This window comes from Dendrobates tinctorius, unplaced genomic scaffold (assembly GCF_039654945.1).
Source record: "Dendrobates tinctorius isolate UK_male_01 unplaced genomic scaffold, ASM3965494v1 ptg000060l, whole genome shotgun sequence".
Taxonomy (NCBI): Eukaryota; Metazoa; Chordata; class Amphibia; order Anura; family Dendrobatidae; genus Dendrobates; species Dendrobates tinctorius.
The window spans coordinates 89,980,451-90,002,029 of NW_027361728.1; the positions used below are offsets into that span (position 1 = coordinate 89,980,451).

Below are 21,579 nucleotides of genomic sequence, written 5' to 3' on the forward strand. Positions count from 1 at the left end.
TGAGGAGATCATTTGCATATTCCCAGTGCCTTCTGGGATAAGTGAAGAGTCTCCGCGAGCTCAACGATCACTGGGTTTTGGCCGTTGCAGCTGAAAAGAGGAAATCGGAGAAACCAGGGGAAGAGTCTTGAGGAGATCATTTGCATATTCCCAGTGCCTTCTGGGATAAGTGAAGAGTCTCCGCGAGCTCAACGATCACTGGGTTTTGGCCGTTGCAGCTGAAAAGAGGAAATCGGAGAAACCAGGGGAAGAGTCTTGAGGAGATCATTTGCATATTCCCAGTGCCTTCTGGGATAAGTGAAGAGTCTCCGCGAGCTCAACGATCACTGGGTTTTGGCCGTTGCAGCTGAAAAGAGGAAATCGGAGAAACCGCGCGCCGACAGGCTCATCTTTCATCTTTTTAAGAAATCTCAAGATGGAAGAGGCCAGGAGCCATTTGGTGAGCTGCATTTCTTGCTACATGTTCACAGACTTACCAGTGGAAAAGCCAAACTTCACATGCCACAAATGCAAGCTTGTGACCCTGTTGGAGGAAAAGTTGCAAAATCTCGAAGAGAGGTTAGCTACGTTGAAGATCATTAAGGAAGGTGAAGAGTTCTTGGACAGAGCAGAATTATCTCTTCATGTTACAGAAAGAGAAGAAATTCGAAGTGCACCTGAAGAAACAGAGGAATGGAGACATGTGACCCAGAGAAGCAGGAGGATCAGGAGGCAGTCAGCACCCATACTGCTCAGGAACCAGTACCAGGCTCTCACGCAGGAAAACGATGAAGAAATACATCAGGATAAGACTTTGCCAACAAACAGCAACCTTGTACGCCTTCAGAGTCCTCCTGGATGGAGAAAGAAAAATGTTGTGAAGAAGAAACGGAGAGTGGTGGTCATGGGGGATTCCCTGTTGAGAGGAACAGAGGCCGCTATCTGCAGACCGGATATAACTTCAAGAGAAATGTGCTGTCTTCCAGGTGCAAAAATTAAAGATGTGTCTGACAGGATATCAGGACTCTTCAGACCTACAGATGACTACCCATTCCTGCTACTACATGTGGGGACAAATGACACTGCAAGAAACGACCTGGAAACCATCTGCAGAGACTTTGAAGACTTAGGCAAGAAAGTGAAAGAACTGGGAGCGCAGGTGGTCTTCTCTTCCATCCTCCCAGTGGATGGCCATGGAACAAGGAGGTGGAATAAGATTCTGCAGGTGAACAACTGGCTACGTCGATGGTGCCGTCAGCAACGATTTGGATTTCTGGATCACGGAGTGAACTACTTATACGATGGACTACTTGCTAGAGATGGGGTGCACCTTACGAAGACTGGAAAGCAGGTATTTGGAAGTCGCCTTGCTACACTTGTAAGGAGAGCTTTAAACTAGAACAACATGGGAAGGGAAGCAAAAGACCAGAAAAAGCCATACACCTGACAAATGCTACTGAGAACTCTGCTATTAGAAGTGGAAAGGAAGAACAAAGACGAAAGAATCTAATTAAAAAAAATATTGGAGAAAGAGAAACCAATCACAAACTAAAATGTTTCTATACTAATGCACAAAGCATGGGCAACAAACAAGGAGAATTGGAACTACTAACACAGGAAAAGAAATATGATGTCATTGGAATCACTGAAACTTGGTGGGACAATACACATGATTGGAATACAAGACTAGAAGGATACAACTTATTTGCAAGAAACAGACTTGATAAACGAGGAGGGGGTGTTGCATTGTATGTTAGAAATGCGTATATCTGCACAGAGATTGAAGCTTCAGAGACTGGGAGTTCTGTGGAAACTGTTTGGGTAAGAATACAAGGACAGAACAATGGAAAGGACACCATTGTAGGCATTTACTACAGGCCGCCTGTGCAAGCTGAAGATATGGATGAACTCTTTATGCATCAAATGGCCAAGTTCTCCAAAAAATATGACATAGTTGTCATGGGAGATTTCAACTATCCAGACATTTGTTGGGAATCTCTCTCAGGCAAAACTAACAGGTCAAGGAAATTCTTATCCTCTCTTGCTGACAACTTTATCTTCCAAAAGGTAAAGGAGAAAACAAGGGGAACTGCTACCTTGGATCTAATCCTTATAAACAGGGAGGAAATGGTTGAGGAGGTAAAAGTGGCTGGGACCCTAGGAGGTAGCGACCATGCTATTTTAGAATTTTGGATAACTAGAGGCGGAAGACCTGTGAAGACTCAGACGTCAAGGTTAGATTTCAGAAAGGCAGATTTTAAGGGATTCAGAAAGAGAATTGGAGGGATCCAATGGCTGGATATCCTTAAAGACAAAAATGTCCAGGAAGGATGGGAAATCTTGAAAAATGAAATTCTCAAAGCACAGTTGTTAACAATTCCAAAAAGAGGGAAGAATAGGAAGCATTTAAGGAAACCAGGATGGATGAACACAGAACTTAAGCACATGCTAAAAAGGAAGCAAAAAATGTTTATAAAATGGAAAGAAGGAGGCATATCTAAAGAAGAATATAATGCTGTCTGCAGAACCTGCAAGGCACAAATCAGATTATCTAAAGCTGAAAATGAATTGAGGCTTGCAAGAGATGTCAAAAGCAATAATAAAGGATTTTGGGGATATGTCAAAAGTAAAAGAAAAGTCAAAGATGCTATAGGATTTTTACAGGATGAAAATGATGAAATGGTAAGACAGGATGTTGAGAAGGCTGAACTTTTAAATTCCTATTTTGCATCTGTTTTCTCTCAGAAAGGAAATGTAACATCAACTGTTATTCACTGTCCTATTAAGGGAATAGAAGAATCCAGGATATCTATAAACAGAAAGATAGTGAGGAAACACTTAGCTAACCTAAATGTATTCAAGTCTCCAGGTCCAGATGAATTACACCCCAGAGTACTGAAGGAGATAGCAGAAGAAATTTTTGAACCCCTCTCCATAATCTTTGAAAATTCTTGGAGAACAGGAGAAGTGCCAGAAGACTGGAGAAGAGCAAATGTTGTTCCTATCTTCAAAAAGGGGAAGAAGGTGGACCCAGGCAACTATAGGCCGGTGAGTCTGACTTCTATACCAGGAAAGATCTTTGAACAAATTATTAAACAACATGTATGTCAATACCTGAATAAGAATGAAGTGATTAAACAGAGTCAGCATGGGTTTGTAACTAATAAGTCATGTCAGACTAATTTAATTTCCTTCTATGATGGTATTACTGATTGGGTGGATCAAGGAAATGCTGTAGATATAGTATATCTTGACTTCAGCAAAGCATTTGACAAAGTCTCTCATACAATCCTTATTGAAAAAATGACTAAGTATGGAATGGACAAGGCAACTGTTAGGTGGATTCATAACTGGCTTAGTGATCGGACCCAAAGAGTGGTCGTAAATGGCTGCACATCCAGTTGGAAGAATGTCTCAAGTGGGGTACCACAGGGCTCTGTCCTGGGCCCTGTATTGTTCAACATCTTTATCAACGATTTAGATGAAGGAATTGAGGGTAAACTGATTAAATTTGCTGATGACACAAAGCTAGGAGGGATAGCTAATACTAGAAAAGAGAGAGAGAGGATTCAAAAAGATTTAAATAAACTGGAGAAGTGGGCAGCAACTAACAGAATGGTTTTTAACAGGGAGAAATGCAAAGTACTACATCTGGGCAATAAAAATGAAAAAAGCATATATAGAATGGGAGGAATAGGGCTAAGTGACAGCACATGTGAAAAAGACTTGGGTATACTAATAGATCACAGACTGAATATGAGTCAACAGTGTGATGCAGCAGCAAAAAAGGCAAATGCAATTCTAGGATGTATTAACAGAAGCATACAGTCTAGATCACGTGAAGTAATTATTTCCCTCTACTCCTCTTTGGTCAGACCTCATCTGGAATATTGTGTCCAATTTTGGGCACCACATTTTAAAAAAGACATCAACAAACTGGAGCAAGTTCAGAAAAGAGCGACCAGAATGGTGACTGGTCTGCAAACCCTGTCTTATGAGGAAAGGTTGCAGGATTTGGGAATGTTTAGTTTGCAAAAGAGAAGACTGAGAGGAGACTTAATAGCTGTCTACAAATATCTAAAGGGCTGTCACATTGTAGAAGGATCAACTTTATTCTCATTTGCACAAGGAAAGACTAGAAGCAATGGGATGAAGCTGAATGGGAGGAGACACAGATTAGATATTAGAAAAAACTTTTTGACAGTTAGAGTGATCAATGAGTGGAACAGGCTGCCACGAGAAGTGGTGAGTTCTCCTTCAATGGAAGTCTTCAAACAGAGGCTGGACAGACATCTAACTGGGATGATTTAGCGAATCCTGCTTTGAGCAGGGGGTTGGACCAGATGGCCCAGGAGGTCCCTTCCAACTCTACGATTCTATGATTCTATGATTCAATGTGAACTAAGTAGTATTGTGCTATAGTGAACTTAGTTCACATAAGCCTTACTTTTTATTACATGGCACTTGAAGTGAATTTAGATGTCTGGACAATCCCGTAAATCTATGGTTTTAGGCTTCATTTCTAATTATTCAAATACAGTTTGTAATTTTAACTCACATTATACCGTGAAACATTTTAAAAGTGCAATTTCTTTCCCCCAGGTCACATAATTAGGACACCTACTGCAGTATAACTACAATAAAAAACAGCAAACGTCAAATAAATGGAGTCCATTAACAAAACAATATAAAGGCATTGCCTTTAATATGATTATAACGCTGTATTACCTTATGCACGGGGACTATTAAAATACTAAATCAGATGATGAGACCAAAACCGCAAACTAATGTAAGCAGGAAAAGCAGCAAATGCTTTCCAGATGACATCAGTCTGTGACAGTCTGGTCTGTCTCTTGTAAGACACTTTTCCTTCTTTCATAGAGTTTATTTCTTTCCGTGTTTCTCGACTTAACCAACTCATGGGGGAATTGAAAGCCATATGAGCAGACGTTTAACTCAACAAATACCAATAGTGCCTGAACAGCTCAGACTCCAGCGACAGAGGTCAGAGAAATTAGTTATGTGAAGTCACAGGCTTCTTTGGTGTGCGTAACCTCACTTAGAAGCCGAGACTGAAAACCATTCCTAAAATAACTGGTGAGTCACTCAGAGGAATAAGGTATCTATGACACTGTTTCCAAACGAAAAATACATCTCACTGTTCCTGGTCTTTCATTTGCACAAGAGCAAGGTACACCGTGGTTCAATGTGTTCTCAGACTTTACATTGAGGGATTTTATTTCAGACAGCGGCTGAAGGAACAGCACAAATCACTGACTTTCAAGCCAAACAAACATTATTATACCAATATTCCAGTTTCCTGGGAACATTTCAAAGACAAACAAAATATGAATAAAAGGCCCTGGGAAAGCAATGTATTCCACCGCTACACCCTACAAAGTATAATACCTCAAAAAATTGTCACCTGCTGGAATATTTCCTTCTGAAGAGCCAACTCCTGGATGTTCATTTTATTTTACACGTTTTCACTCTTGCCAGTCTACTCGATTTCTAAATCTGTTCTCTGTTTGGCAGGCAAAACTGGAGCTTGTGGTCCAGGACTTGCGTCTTGGCTCATTTTGATGGAAAGGTTAAAAAAGTATCATAAAATAAAGCAAAAACCTTGCATCTATGCCACAGTGATTTAGGAAATGTTCTAATGCTATTAAATTTTTCAACCCAAATAAATGGCGACTGAGTGAGTTCAATGAGGGGAGTAAAATGGTTGCAAAATATTTTACATTTGTTATAAAAGTTTCCGGATGGACGTTGATACAGACAGCAATATGAAAGAGGTTGTCGATTTCAAAACATCTCTAGTACATAAATATAATGGTTCACATTAAAAAAGCTATCAAGGGATAAGGGCTAACTGTCAATGACATCCATAGGACAGGTCATCAATATCGGATAGGAAGCGGTTAGAGATGAGCTGGTCAGTGGTCCAGGTCAGTGTTTTTTTAGCGTGGGCAAGAGCTGCATAAAATGGTAATTAGACCTACCGGTAATTGTGTTTCCAGGAATCCATCCTGACAGCACACTGGAGGACGTCCTTCTTATCCACAGTGGGACAGGAAACCATGAGAGCTTAAAAGGATCCTCCCCCTACCACCCTTCAGTGATTTCACAAAGTAACACATCTGGATGGATGCAAACCAAACTTTATTTAAACCAACATTCTTCATACACCTGTTACATCACAGTTGTATGGAAGGTGTCATCAGGAGGGAACTAATAGTGGCTGTCAGGATGGATTCCTGGAAACACAATTACCGGTAGGTCTAATTACGGGTAGGTCTAATTACCGTTTTCCAGGTCACCACCTGACAGCATACTGGAGTAGTACCAAAGGATCTTGGTTCTAGGGCGGGACTACTGCGTGGAGTATTTTTCTCCCAAATGCTAATTGTGTGGATGCCACATCTAGTCTATAGTGCTTGGAGAAAGTACTAAGACTGGCCAAAGACGCTGCCCTGCAGATCTGTTGTTAGGGCCTCTGTATTGGACAATGATTATTATCCTGTCTCCAAGGTCTGGTTGCGTCCAGATAGCCGAGTACAGTTTCCCTTACATCCAGGTTATGGTAAGCTTTTTCCCTGTTATTTTGGGGGGACTGAAAAAAATGAAGGGAGCACTACCTCCTGGTTATGTTTGAGTCTGAGATAACTTTGGGTAGAAAGGCCGGGTCGAGTCTTAGGACTAACCGGTCATTAAATACTTCTAAGTAGGGTCTTGGATCGATAGGGCCTGCAGTTCTCCTAGTCTTTTGGCTGAGGTAACTGCTACTAGAAAAGCTGCTTTGAGTGAGAGGTTACCGATATTTATCTCTGCCCCTAGCTGGTATGGCTGTTTACATAGCGCATTGAGGACTAGGTTAAGGTCCCAAGGAGGGGTTGTCTTTCTTATTAAAGGTTTAAGCCTCTGTACTGCTCTCAAGAGCCGGGCTATCCACGGGTGCGATGATAGGGTTGTGTCATAAAATACGCTTAAGGCTGCAATCTGGACTCTCAGAGTGCTCGGTCTAAGGCCCTTTTTGAACCCTGCCTGCAAGAAGTCAAGGATCTTCGGGATGTTGGGTTGGTCAGTCTCGACTGTCGCCTCTCCACAAAAGCTGCAGAATTTTTTCCAGATCTTATATATTGCTGCGGTCACGGGCTTCCTACTTGCTTGTAGAGTAGATCTGACTTCGTCCGATAGACCCCTTGATCTTAGGACCTGCCGCTCAGGATCCATGCTGATAACTGGAGTGCCTCTGGCCTTTGGTGCATGACCGGACCCTGGTGGAGGAGGTCTTCCCTTCTTGGCAGGAGAATAGGTTCCTCCCATGATATCTTCTTGAGCAGGGGAAACCAACTTCTTCTTGGCCAATAGGGGATCACCAATATGACCCTGGCACTGTCCTCTTAGACCTTCCTGAGAACTCGTGGAATGAGAGCTAGAAGCGGAAAGGCATACAACAGGCCTCTGCTCCAGGACTGCGAAAGAGCGTCTATCCCTGTCGGGTTTCCCATCGGGTTCAGGGAGTAGAATGCTTTGACTTTTGTGTTCCATTTGTCCGCAAATAGGTCTATTTCCGGTTGTCCCCAACGGTCACACAGGCTGCTGAACACTTCATCATTGAGTTCCCATTCTGTCGCGGTTATTCTTCTTCTGCTGAGGAAGTCCGCCACATGGTTCCTGGTGCCCTCCAGATGTACTGCTGAGATTGAGAGGACCTCTCTTTCCACCCATCTGAAGATCTGATCTGCCAAGCCTTGTAAAGCCGGATGTCTTGGTCCGCCCTGGTGGCGGAGAAAGGCTACTATCGTGGTATTGTCTGACAGTATTTTGACGTGCTTGTTCTTTACCCGAGACCAAGCGACGAGTAGTACCTTCCAGAACGCATGTAGTTCTCTGAAGTTGGAGGACCTGTTGCTGTCCTCCGGACTCCATTGTCCCTGGTAGTACTTTCCTCCGATGTGTCCGCCCCAGCCATACAGACTCGCGTCCGTGGTCACTACGACCTCTGGAGATTCAATCCATGAGACACCATTTTTTAGGTTTCTTGGGGCGGTCCACCACAGCAGTGACCTTCTGACCCAGGGGGTTAGCTGTATTTTCTTGTCCAGTGAGCTTTGCCTTCTGTCCCAGGACGCTAGGACTGCTCGCTGTAGGACATGGGAGTGGAATTGACTCAATCTGACGCAGGAAATGCACTAAGTCATCAGCCCCAGGATTCTCATTGCGTCCCTGATCGATACCCAGTTGTTTGAGAACTGACGAATCCTCTTTGGCATGCTGTCCTGCTTTTCGTCTGGTAGATAGGACATTCTTCTTTCTGAGTCTAACATGACCCCCAAAAATTTTATTCTGGGCTTGGGTATGAGATCTGACTTTGACCAATTTATGATTCAACCCAGCCTCTGCAGTGTGGAGATTGAGGACTGACAGTCGACCCTGAGCTGGGCTGCTGAATCGGCTAAGATTAAGAAGTCATCTAGGTACGTGACCACCGTGATGTTTCGAGCTCTTAGGTAGGCCACTACTTCTACCATTAATTTTGTGAATACTCTTGGGACTGATGCTAGGCCGAAGGGGAGGCAGCAAAACTGATAATGGTGTATCCTACCATCCCTTTCGACCGCGAACCTGAGATATTTTTGGTGGTCTGGGTGGATGGGGACGTGGTAATACGCGCTTTTTAGATTGAGCGTGCACATTACTACCGCTTTTCCTAGAAGAGGAATCGTGGATCTTATTGATTCCATCTTGAAGCGTTTGTATGTTACCCACTTGTTTAGGGGCTTGAGGTTTATTATGGTTCTGGTCTCCCCAGATGGTTTTTTTTTATTGCAAAGAGGCTCGAGTAATGTCCTCTCCCTTCTTCTTGGGCAGGTACTGGCGTAATCGCCTCTATCTCCAGGAGATCCTGGATGTCCAACCACATGGGGAAGCCGGACAGAGTTGAGAGCTGGTCACTAAGAATCTGTTCGGGGGTAGGGAGTTGAATTCTATCCTGTACCCCTGAGAAAAGACCTGTAGTACCCAGTGGCTGGTGGTGACTTCCTGCCATTCTCCCCTGAACTTGAGCAATCGCCCCCCTACACTGGTGGCGTCACTTTTTTCGGGAGCTAGACCCTGGGCCGGAGAAGATGGTATCTCTATTCCTACTTCTACCCTCGCCCCCTTTGGGGTAGCTCCATCGACCCGACTTCCCCTTCCCTCTGTAGTCCAATCTCTGGCTGTAACGGGGTCTACGAAAGGGCTGGTACCTCTTGCGTTTCTCTTCAGGGAACCCCTTTTTTTCATCTGACGCCTTCACTAAGATATCATCGAACACAGGCCCGAAGACTCTACCCCCTGAGAAGGGAATTGCGCGCAGCTTATTCTTTGACTGCATGTCACCTGACCAACTTTTAAGCCAGATAGCTCTTCTGGCTGCGTTGGACAAGGACTGACTTCTGGACGTGAATCTAACGGACTCTGCCGAGTCGTCAGCCAAAAAACCCGTAGCTAATTTTAGTAAGGGGAGGGATTTCAGGATGGTCTCTCTCGGAGTCCTATCTGACAGGTGCTCCTCCAAATCATCTATCCATAGATGCATGGAGCATGCCACTGATGTTGTGGCTATATTCGTTTTTATGACCGCTGCTGAACTTTCCCAGGCTCTCTTTAAGAGTCCGTCTGCCTTCCGATCTAGGGGTTCCTTTAAGTTTGAGGAGTCCTCAAACGGAATCGCCGTCTTTTTTGATACTTTCGTCACTGGAATATCTATTTTAGGGATCTCTTCCCAGACCTTGACCTCCTCTGGGTCAAACGGTAGGCGAAGCCTGAAGTCTCTGGGGATAGTCAGTCAATCTCTTCTCTGCTTCCTCCCATTCGTCTAATATCATTGCCCGTATATGGGTGTTTACTGGGAAGACCACCGAAGTCTGGGAGCACAACCCCCCGAACATCTCATCCTGTATTGAGAGGGTAGCCGGGGGTTCCTCGATCTGCATAGTCTGCCGTACTGCCCCCAATAGCTCGTCCGTATCCCCGGACGAAAAAAAAGATATTTCCTTCCCCTTTCTGGGTGCTCTCTGATCTCCTCCCCTGCGTCAGATTCAGACAGGATGTCTTCGGAAGACGTGTCAGACTCCCTCTGCCTCTTTCTGAATGCCTGGGGGTTCACCTGCGGGGCCTGCACTTCTTCCCTAATTATTGCTCTCATGTTAGACATGAGTGTAGCTTGTTCCTCCCCCACTATGCGTTTTGTACATGCATCGCAGAGAGTCTTTTGCCACGTGTCCTTTAGCTTGCTAGAGCAAACTGGACACTTCTTATCCTTCCTCCTGGGCTCCTTTCTCTCGGAGGTAGAGGTTCCCCACTGGAACACACAAAATACGTGTTCTGTGGGGTCTGCCTTACTGGGGCCCTGCAGTGACCTCTCTTTTGAGGTTACTCACATGACCCTGGCTCTCTGCTCCCGTCTCAGTCTTTGCCTGGTCCTCCATCCTGGGTAGATAGGACTACTGTGGCTGCCTGCTGACTGCTGTGAAGACACAGACGTGTAAGTGGCCACGGGCACAGCGTCCGGCTCCTCTTACTGCAGCAGAGCCTGGCGTACCACTGCAGTCCGCGCTGTTGATACGCTCCACTGGAGATGCCTGCCCACCCTCTCTGGTGGAGCTATACCAGCTGCAGCCTGTGACGCCGGGCGGTCGCAACCCGGAAGTTGCGCGGTAACGCCGCGATCGGAAGTGACGCGTCCCCCGGCTCTGACGCGGCCGGAAGTGACGCGTCCCGGTGCCCGGGCATGGCGCAGCCCTGGTCCTGACGTGCCAGGAAGGGTGTGGTGATCCGCTGTCGGTGTTCGCTCGTGGGGCCAGTGGACTCCATAGAGGCGGCCCGGGCTCCGAGATATTGGCAGTGGTGGTGGCGGCATCCGGGGTCGAGAGCCCCTGTCAGGAGGAGGCAACCCCGTCTCCAGGAGCAGCGCTACTCTGGATGGGCTGAGGGACCCTCTGCCAGGTGTCAGCTGCAGAATTTTTGAGGTAGGAAGGGAAAGGCCAGGGCCCCCCCGATCCTAACCATCCGCGTGGAACGGTCCCTGATCTTCTCTCGCCGTTGGACAGGAAAAACACTGAAGGGTGGTAGGGGGAGGATCCTTTTAAACTCTCGTGGTTTCCTGTCCCACTGTGGATACGAAGGATGTCCTCCAGTGTGCTGTGAGGTGGTGACCTGGAAATTTCCTCATTATTATTTATTTATATAGCACCATTGACTCCATGCGGCTGTATATGAGAAGGGGGTTTACATACAAATTACAGGTATCACTTACAGTAAACAAACTAACAATAACAGACTTATATAGAGGGGAGAGAGGACTCTGCCCTTGCGAGCTTACATTCTACAGGATGGTGGGTTGTGGCAGCTCCAGTGTTGGTGAGGCGGCAGCTCCAGTACTGGTGAGGATGCAGCGGGGTCATTACAGGCTATAGGCTTTCTTGAAGTGGTGGGTTTTCAGGTTCCGTCTGAAGGATCCGAATGTGGTTGATAGTCGGACGTGTTGGGGCACAGAATTCCAGAGGATGGGGGAAATTCGTGAGAAGTCTTGGAAGTGATTAGGTGAGAAGCAAATAAGTGTGGAGCAGAGAAGGAGGTCTTGGGAGAACCGTAGATTACATGTGGGAAGAGATCAGGAGATTAGTTCAGAGGTATATGGAGGAGGCAGGTTATGGATGGCTTTGTAGGTCAGTATTAGTAATTTGAACTAGATACGCTGAAGGAATGGGGGCCATTGAAGAGATTTGCAGAGGGGAGAAGCGGAGGAGTAGTGAGGAGAGAGATGAATTAGTCGGGCAGCAGAGTTAAGGATGGACTGGAGAGGTGCGAGAGTGTTAGCAGGGAGGCCACAGAAAAGGATGCTGCAGAACTCGAGGCAGGAGATGATGAGGGCATGCACAAGCATTTTAGTAGATTGAGGGTTGAGGATAGAATGGATTCTGGAGATATTTTTGAGCTGGAGGCGACAGGAGGTAGAAAGAGCTTAGATGTGCGGTTTGAAGGACAGGGCAGAGTCAAGGGTTACTCCGAGGCAGTGGACTTCAGATACGGAGGAAAGTGTGATGTCATTGATTGTCATTAATTGTGATAGACAGATCAAGTAAGGAAGATCTGTGAGATGGAGGAAAGATGACGAGTTCAGATTTGTCCACTTTGAGTTTGAGGAAGAGAGTGGAGAAGGAGGATGTGGCTCATAGATACTCTGGGATTCTGGACAGCAGAGAAGTGACATCTGGGCCAGAGAGGTAGATCTGAGTGACATCAGCATACATTATCTTCTAGAATACTAGACTATGCTTAGCCATGAGCCGCACAGGTGACATGACATGACATCAGGGTGGCAAATCAAAAATTGTGTGTGGAACTCAGAAGCTCATGAAGTTCGTGCAGCTATAGTCCATGGCCAGAAAACATTGACCTGGACCACTGTTGCAGAAAGCGATCCATTTCATCTATAAAATGAAATTGATGACCTATTCCATGGATAGGTCATCAATATGTTAGTGTTGGACAACCTCTTTGAAACGAACCAGGAGGGGGCAGGATAATCATTCTGAGCTATAATGCACAGTTGCAGCTACTGAATAGATTCCTTAAAATGTTAATCAAAAAGCTTGTCTCTCTACCTCCTCCACCAGGAATGTCAGCCATTTCTCTCCAGTTAAAGAAGGTCAATAAAGTTGGCTTTTTCTGTCCCTCTGACTAACACTATAGGGGTGGACCGTCTAATGAGTGCAAGTTGTACAGTTTTCATATAATACAATAGAAAAATGTAAAAAAGGTAAACCAGTTATTGAGTCTTCTCAGTCACCAGCTGAGAATTTTCCAAATAAAAGGTGAATTTCTGCAGACATTTTAATGAACTATACTCCAGTTTATGAGAACAGCTGTAGTCTCTTTAGAATGGAAATGTTATGATGCCACAGAAAAATTGCATTTGCATGCCAATCTTACCTTTGTTGGGCCATTTCCATGCACTAGAATAGGAAAAGTATCATACTGAGTATTCTGGGCTCTTGCTCTCCCATTTTCAAAATGTAAAACAACTTCATCTGTCAGAAAAGGGAAAAGTGGAATATTCAGAATCACTGTATGAAGCCATTTATAGAGTCTATGAAGTTCACAGCAGCAGAATGACATTTAGATCATATAAATCAAATATAAAATCTCTAGCCAAATTTAAAAGAATTTTACTCTTAAAAGAGAATCAGATTTTAGCCACTTAATCGGAGAACGGCCTAATGTAGGGGCAGAGACTCCAATACCAGCAATGCGTTACTTACTAGTCTGCTTGGTAACGTTTTGATAAACTCACAGTTTTATCAGCAGGAAATCATTTGAGGAGCCAAGTGGCCAAGCTTATTCACAAGCTCTGTGTAACCCCCCCCACCTCACCACTGACAGGCAGCTTTCTGCCTATGCAGTGTGTATACAGAAAGCTGCCAACCAGTGGTGTGGGTGTGGTTATACAAAGTTCTGCATTCATAGAAATGATAGATCTGCAGTAGAAAAAACTGACATAATGGCAGAAAGCAGCTCAGTGTGTCATACATCCTGGAATCAGGGTCTCTGTCCCCAATATCATGCTGCTCTGAAATGGGGTAGCAAAAACTTGGCGACAGGTTCCCTTTAATGTATATGTTTTACATACCTCTAGCCATCCGCAATGCATTAAAAGACAATACAATTAACAGGTTTTTGCACAAAAGTGAAATATGGGTCTTCAGTCATTTTTTTTTTTCAATACAAGGACACAGAACACCCATGAACTCCCTTCTCGATATGCCCAAAGATATCATTTGTACAGAAAGAAGGTGTACTTTCTGGACTAGGCTAGTTTACCTTGATGCTATCTGTAATTGCTTTATTTGCCCACTCTCTTCTCTTTAAAAGAAAGTAAATTTAATAGTAATAATTGCTAAAACAAATAAAAATCTTCACTCACAATTTTTGTGATTTTTTATTTATTTTTTTTAAAGCTTGATAACATTTTTGGTTTGCAGCCCAAGTTTCATTTTCTGAAAACCACTTCCACACAAAATTCATTGTTGGCCAGAGGGACCAGTAAAGCAATACATCCCCGTGTAGAGTCATGCAGGTGAGAATGGATCTTGACGTAGATCCTAAAAGCAGCAGCATACCCTGCAAAAAGTGATCCTGTGCACACAACGTGACCACTCCACTATAACATCACCAGACTTCGATTTAATCCATGTAGTGTTTTGCTGACAAACGCATTGTATTCACAATAAACCAGCAATTGGCATTTACTGAAATGAAAAGCAAAAAAAAAAAAAAAACAGTTTGCCTTACCAACTGCCCCATTTAGATTTTGGAAAATTCGAGACTTGTGGTCCAAGGTGATATTTATGTGTTCCTGTTAAGAAAAAAAATAAATAAATAAAAGAGTAACAATATGCTCTTCGAGAAGTGTTTCTTTTCCCCTGGCATTTTCCATTACACTGTACTACATTGTGTCCGTCTCAAAAGTGTTATTAGCTTGAAATTGGCAGTGGAAGAAGGACATTTGCCAAGACTAGGAGAGAAACAAAAGTGTCAGAATAGAATGCAGCAACCGAAGGCTTGGAGGTGTTTAAATAAACATGTCAGGATGAAAACAAAGGATATTATGTCTACAAGTGTTCAATATAATACTTCCCTGAAAAATTCAAATACCTAAATTATTAATCCGCAAATAAATTACAACAAAATGGAACCAAAAGCCAACTAAACCTCTTCATTTTTAAGCTTGTCATAACAATTATTTGGGGTCTACCTGGCTACCTGTTACTCGTTAAGATTATTATTTATCAATAGGTTAAAAGGGGGGGGGGGTAAGGACACCCCATGCTGTTACTGTATAAAGAATGCTATAAAGCATCTTACAATAGAGGGAAGTAAAACTACCATATGGTGCTCCTCCAGGTAGAAGAGCGAGTCATGACTTGGCAGCAGTTACATTAAAAGACAGCTCATTTTTATTACATAGTTTAGTTAATTCTCCTTCATCCTGTTCAATTCAGACAGGAAAAAAAAAAAAAAACCCACAGACTTATTTATTCCTGACTTCTCATTCACTTTCACTTGAAAAGAAATTGGTATCAAATTTAACCTAATTTAAGCAGCAGATGGACTTCTCAATGGTACACTGGCCGGAGTACAAAGGGGGTGATGGAGGGCTGTTTATGTCTGAGGACTTGTGAAGACTTTGGAGAAGTGCCATGAAAAGGAAACAACTCCAATTACATATTGATTCAATGTAAGACATTTATAGAAACTGCGGAAGGATGATCATGTACACTACTGTACATGGCAAAACTAGACCATTACGGCACTCAAAAAACGTGGCCCTTTGTGATGAACGGTAACTCTTTCCGCACTTGCTTCTCCATTTCTAGACAGTTTTCACCAGAATGCTCTCGAAAAAAGTGAAATGGCGCAACAGTTTTGCACAACTCATTGCACAAAAAATGTTCATCTTTTTTCAGCTTTCATAGCGTCATGCAAAACACCAATTTTTTTTTTTTTTTTTTATTGGGGCCTAAATGTCTGAAGGACACATCAAAGCACAGAACACGGCCATGTAGGATGGAGTCAATTAACTACCGCCATGTTCGTTAAATTTAAAATTAAATCAAAGATTTTTTTCCATAAAATGAAATGAGAGAATTCATTAACAAATACTGAAGGCTGGACGTTACATCTGCAATTTCTAGTGGTTTCTCAGCACTGTCAAATAAATCAGGAGGCTGAAACACATGATCTTCTGGGAATGGGAATGATCAATTCCAGTACATTCTTTACATGAGGATTTTTATTACTCATACATTATTCATTAGTTCATTTCTGTAAAAACCATTAAAAAACCCAAAACACCAAAATCTTTGGAGACAAATGCACAAAGCTTTTCAAACTTCTAAAACAATTTGTTAAAACAAAATTGCTATGAATATGCTTCACCATATGGGCTAATAAAGTCCACTTTTGTCATCATTTATTGGAGCGCCGCCTTTTTTCTTATGTATACAAATGGATATTTGTTTGGAGGGCCTTGCACCCTGAATTCATCTATACGGTGCTGTTCCATTTTTTTCTTCTACTAATACACTTTTCCATTTCCCACGCTACCATTCTACTGCTACCCATGGAAGCGTTCGCTCAGATGGTACCAAATAACATGCCTTCCATTGGGAGGACAAATCACTATAGATGAAATATCATTATGAACATTGTCAAGACAACGGTTATATTTACCACTATAAACAATAACTATCGGGTCTAAGGAGCGCCTGCATAGGCTAACAAACGGGGGAATTTATCAAGGGTCTTGAAAATAGAATATACTGTATATATAAAAAAAAGTTACAAAATCACTCCAGTGGGGAACATGGCATAAAAAAAAAAAAAAAAGGTTTTATACAGGAGCGTTACACCTAAATATGTGCCTAATTTATCATTGTGTGACATACTGATAAATATGGTTCATATAAAGAAAATGCGGCTACAAGCTAAACGGACTTCAAAAATTAGTATCATGATACATTACTCCTAAATATATTTTGCAGTTCTTTTACTTTAAAAGAGTACTCTAATAATTATAAAAAAATGGTATAGTGTGTACGACTGCAAGAAAATAAGCAAGCGCTTTTAGCTTATAGTGTACTGCCTCTTCCCAAAGACATCTACCACCAGCAATATGAGCAGCAGTTATACTCCAGCTGAGATACCAGTCACAATTCTTAAGCTCATTGATTTCTATACAGCAGTTAGCTGCTCACCTCTCCCTCCATGTCTACCTGTCACATGGAGCTGCTGTTATTAGGCCTGCAAAATCATAGTCCCACCATCAACAGTTTTCCTATTCACTGCTCACGTGAGCCATGCATTTGTTCAAATGCATAGTCATCTACAGTATATGCAAATATACTGATAACAGTGGAAAGTTCAGAACAAGCACTGATAGAAAGTTAATATATCACAGTAGCAAGAAGCAGCTTAGAAGACAAAGCTACACAAGCTGTAGAGCCACCCGCCTGTCTTATTCCACCTCACTTGGGGAAAACGGACATGAAAACGCCAAAAGTTGCAATATTTTCTGCACAACTGTATGTTGCAAACATTCAAAGCGTTTAAGGACAGAATTCTGGCGTAATCACTTTGGTGAATCGAGGCCCATGTGTCTGTGTAGGTTCCCTTTTTATTCCCTTTATATTCAGTTTTGTGCCCATTTTGGCAGCTCAGAGTACACATGTATAGCTACAACAGACAGAAAACACAGAATAGTAAGTCATTAAAAAAGACACAGACTTTGGTTGCTTACCCTTTGGAGCTGGTTTATGTAAACTTTAGTATAAAAGAGTTGATCATCGTCATTGTCTTGCAATGTCCATTGCTGAACAATTTGCTTTACATTTGATAAATATCCAATAAATCCTGAAATTCAAACACATATTATTGCCGCCACATATTACAAAGATATCTGCATTCTATAAATTCAGGGTTTTTTTTATTAAGTCCATTTGTAATAATTAGTCCAAACAATACTCTATTCAAAATAAATAAAGACTTGTTCATATGTCCTTGATCAGCAAGCATCAGGGTAAAGAATCAAATCTGCATCAAAATCTATGGATCTAGCTACCAATTTCCCTGTAGGAAACTTCAATACTTAAAGGGTATTCTCAATTTTGGAAGTTATTCCCTATCCTTGAGATGGGAGATACCTTCATGATCATTGGGGTCCAACTGAAGAGCCCCAAATTATGATTGACCATGTGCACTGTCGCTCCATTTATTCTTATGCGAGTGCGGAAAACCAGCTGTGCTTGGCTATCCTCAATGGCCTCATTAGAAATTAATAGAGTGGCAGTTAGCATGATCGACCAATGCTCCGTTCATAAGAAACTCTTCAAAGCCCCCTGTTCTTGCTATTGGTGGTCCCAGCAGTCATACCCTAGTGAGAGGGGATCAGTTATAAACTTGAGAATACCCCTCTAAGATAGTAAATCAGGTGAATATTATGATCGTTATGTTTAGCTTTTGATTTGTAGGTTTTTTGTTTTTTTTTTCAAATTTAATTCTGGGCAGTGGATTTAAGCTTCTGCCTCCCAGGAAAGCTAAAAGTAAATTTGCACAAATTTGGAATCAACTCAACCAAGACGACAAAAAAAAAAACAAAAAAAAAAAAACACAACTATATATCATTTTTTTTTCTTTTTATTTTATTTTGGTTGCAAATTTTTCCTGTTTTGCAGGGTACAGCCAGGCCCTTTAGTGTTGGCTTGGGTGAACTGGGATGTCCTATATAGTGCTGATCTAATAGCATGAGCCCGTCACTAATAGGCTTTAAAACCAGACACTCTGCACTACAACTGGTGCCCTATACAAGGCTTGCCCATATGAATTTGTAATACTAAACCGAAACTACCCCCTCAATGAATGGTCGGTGTGTGATTGGTTGTTTCAACAGTATTTTGCCCCTGTGCTGCCTCCACCCTTATCACAGGTTCCTGCTGCATCCTGTAGTGCATTAGCATAATTCCCTGTGTTGATAAATATGTCTGCCTTATTCCTATGATTTTTTTTTTAATTTTTAAAAAAAAATTAGGCTCTCTTGTAAATTTTAATTTCTGGTTAAACTTGATGTACAAGTGGCAAAGTTCCACGGAAAATGCCCACAGTGCGAGAATGACAGGTTTCAATTCTCCTCCATCTTACCGCTTCTGTAAAAACTCTGCAGATCTTCTGCTCTAAAATCTCAAAACAGAATACGCACTAAATCCAGTGTTGAAACATGCCTGCAAACTGTGCTCCATAAGAACCTAAAGTGGTGCTTGAAAGTTTGTGAACCCTTTAGAATTTTCCATATTTCTGCATCAATTTGCTCTTAAACTTCAACCTTTCACAAAAATCCTAAAAATACATTAAAAAAAAGCCTGAATCAAACAACGGGAGTCAAAAATATTAGACTTTGTCCTATTTAAGTGAGGAAAATTATTGAATATCACATGACTAAGTGGAAAAAGTATGTGAACCCTTATGATTAGCAGATAATTTGAAGGTGAAATTAGAGTCTGGGATTTTTAGTCAATGAATTATTTATGAAAATCTGATCTTCCCAACATGTTTGTGGAAGTGTATCATGCCTCAAGGAAGGAGACATATGAGGACCTCAGGAGATGAGTCAATTATGCTTATCAGGCTGGAAAAGGCTACAAAACCATCTCTAGTAGAGTTGAGTGAAACGGGTCAGCCAAATTCAGAAGTCGCCAACTTTGGCTAAAGTCGGGTTTCGCCTATCGAAACACGAACATAGCGTGAGGTCGGCCATGAGGTCGCCGACTTGAGCGCCAAAGTCGCGTTTCCCAAAATGCTTCCTGCGCCTTTTCTCAGCCAATCAAGGACGCACACTGTGGGCAACGCGATTACATAGGCAGCGGCCCCCACCATCTTAGAGAAGGGCATGCAAGTGATTGGCTGGCTTTGTGTGGCGTCACAGGGGCTATAAAAGGCTGTGACCACCGACCGCCATCTTACTTCAGCCGATCTTAGCATATGGAGAGGTTGCTGCTGCTCGTTCTCAATAGGGAGTGTGTTTAGGCAGGAAAAAAAAAGTGCTTCTGCTGATAGCGATTTTCACTGTACAACACAACAGTATAGTGTGCAGTGACAGGGGAGGATATATTTGTGTACAGTAGCTCTGTTGGTGATTAGGCTGCCTTATAAGGCTCCCTGATAGCTGCATTGCTGTTTGCACACTGATGTGCAGAGTGCTTTTTTAAAAGCAAAAAAAAAAAAAAAAAATACAAATACTTATTCCTTTTCTCTGCACAGTTACCAAGCGTTCATTTTTTCACACTTTTGTGTGCAGCAGTGCTGGTGGTTATTAGGCTGCCTTATAAGGCTACCTGATAGCTGCATTGCTGTTTGCACACTGCTGTGCAGACTGCTTTTTTCAAAGCAAAAACACTTTTATTCCTTTTTTTCTGCACAGTAGTTAGGGAGCGTAAATTTTTGCACACACCGTATAGAGGTGTATGCTCCTCACACACTACCGTGTACCGGCTGGTATCACGGAAAAATACATGCTATATGTGTGTGACTCCGTAAAAAAATACTCGGAGATTAACATTTTTCCATACATACACCGCATAGAGGTGTCCGATTCTCAAACAGTGTCGGATATCTGGTGTTCTTATTACGGTCACATCTAGAGATGAGCGACTTTGCCTTTTTTCGGGTCGAGTCAGGTTTCATGAAACCCGACTTTCTTAAAAGTCGGGTAGAACGAAATCGGCCTACTATAGGGAAAAGTCAGGGTCCGACTGAAACACGAAACCCAATGCAAGTCAATGGGGAAGCAAAGTCGGCATGGAGTGGAGGACAGTAAACACACCTACAGTGCCCATTTCAATGCCAGCGACATCAATTCTTATTACTTAAGCTTGTCAACCTTAAATTTACTTTAGACTAATAGTTACGCATTGAAAACTTGGGGTTATTTGGTTAAAGTTGTGGGGGGTAGGGCTAGTGCCAGGGTTTCGTGTGCCCTGGGCCAAAGAGTGTCAGTGCGCCCTTTTAACACATACCACAATTCATAATGCTCTAATACGGCACAGAAATATAGGTATAGTACAATGAAAAATACTTCACTGCTTACATGACATGACTGCTATCTATTAAATTCTACAGTAGCTCAAAACACGGACAGTATATTACTCCATACAGTATTATGGCCACCGTATAGTGCGCTATACATAGTAATGAGGCCCATATATTTCTCCATACAGAATCATTGGTCCCATATAATGTCCGATACAGTATATGATGAGCTCCACATAATGCTACAGTATATGTTGGTCCCCATGGATGATGCTCCAGTGTGTTTTTGGCCCAAATGATGCTCCATATATAATGGGCCCCATTTCTAATGCTCCAGTGTATAATGGGCCCCGTAAATGCTGCTCCAGTGTCTGATGTCCCCCATTTGGAATGCTCCAGTATATGATGGGCCAAATGGATGATGCCCCAGTGTATGATGGGCCCCATATATCATTCTCCAGTGTATATTGCTCCCCAAAAAATGCTCCCAACATTTAAAAAAATTAAATACCTCTCCTCGCTGGGCACTGCTCAACAGATGCTCTCAGGCCCAGTATGGATCCGACAACAATATAGAAAGTTGAGAAAGAGTACTATGGCGCCCCTGAGGGTACGGTCGCCACAGAGGTACTGCACCTCATCCAAAGGTGTGGTATCCCACCCTCAGGTAAGGAGGAATCACCACTCAGGACTCTTAACCCTGCACTCAACACACACACTAGTTAGTCAGTGCTTTCTGGGTGTACCTGGAGGGAGGATGGCCTCATACCAGACTGACTAGAAAAGGCTGTTGGGGGTTAGTGTGGAAGGTAGGTACAGTGGGAGGAGCTTAGGTAGTGGAGTGATTGTGGGCATCCAATCAGAGAGCAAGGTGACAGTTGGTGGGTGGAGCTAGTCTGAGGTAATTGGATCTTTCTAGAGAGTGGTCAGTCGGTGACAGGACTGAGTAAAAGCAGGATTGCAGTGAGAGGG

General features: G+C 42.8%; 1 protein-coding gene across 2 annotated transcripts in view; it reads right to left on the minus strand.

Moving 5' to 3' along the window:
* Window positions 1-21,579, minus strand: part of PLOD2 (procollagen-lysine,2-oxoglutarate 5-dioxygenase 2) — a 280,821-nt gene that overhangs the window by 73,903 nt on the left and 185,339 nt on the right. For both annotated transcript variants that reach the window (XM_073579116.1, XM_073579115.1), the window contains exons 5-7: window positions 17,327-17,439; window positions 14,320-14,383; window positions 12,961-13,058 (exon numbers count right to left, since the gene is read on the minus strand). In XM_073579116.1, the coding sequence (XP_073435217.1) occupies window positions 12,961-13,058; window positions 14,320-14,383; window positions 17,327-17,439 (275 nt within the window). The remainder of the gene's footprint in view (window positions 1-12,960; window positions 13,059-14,319; window positions 14,384-17,326; window positions 17,440-21,579) is intronic.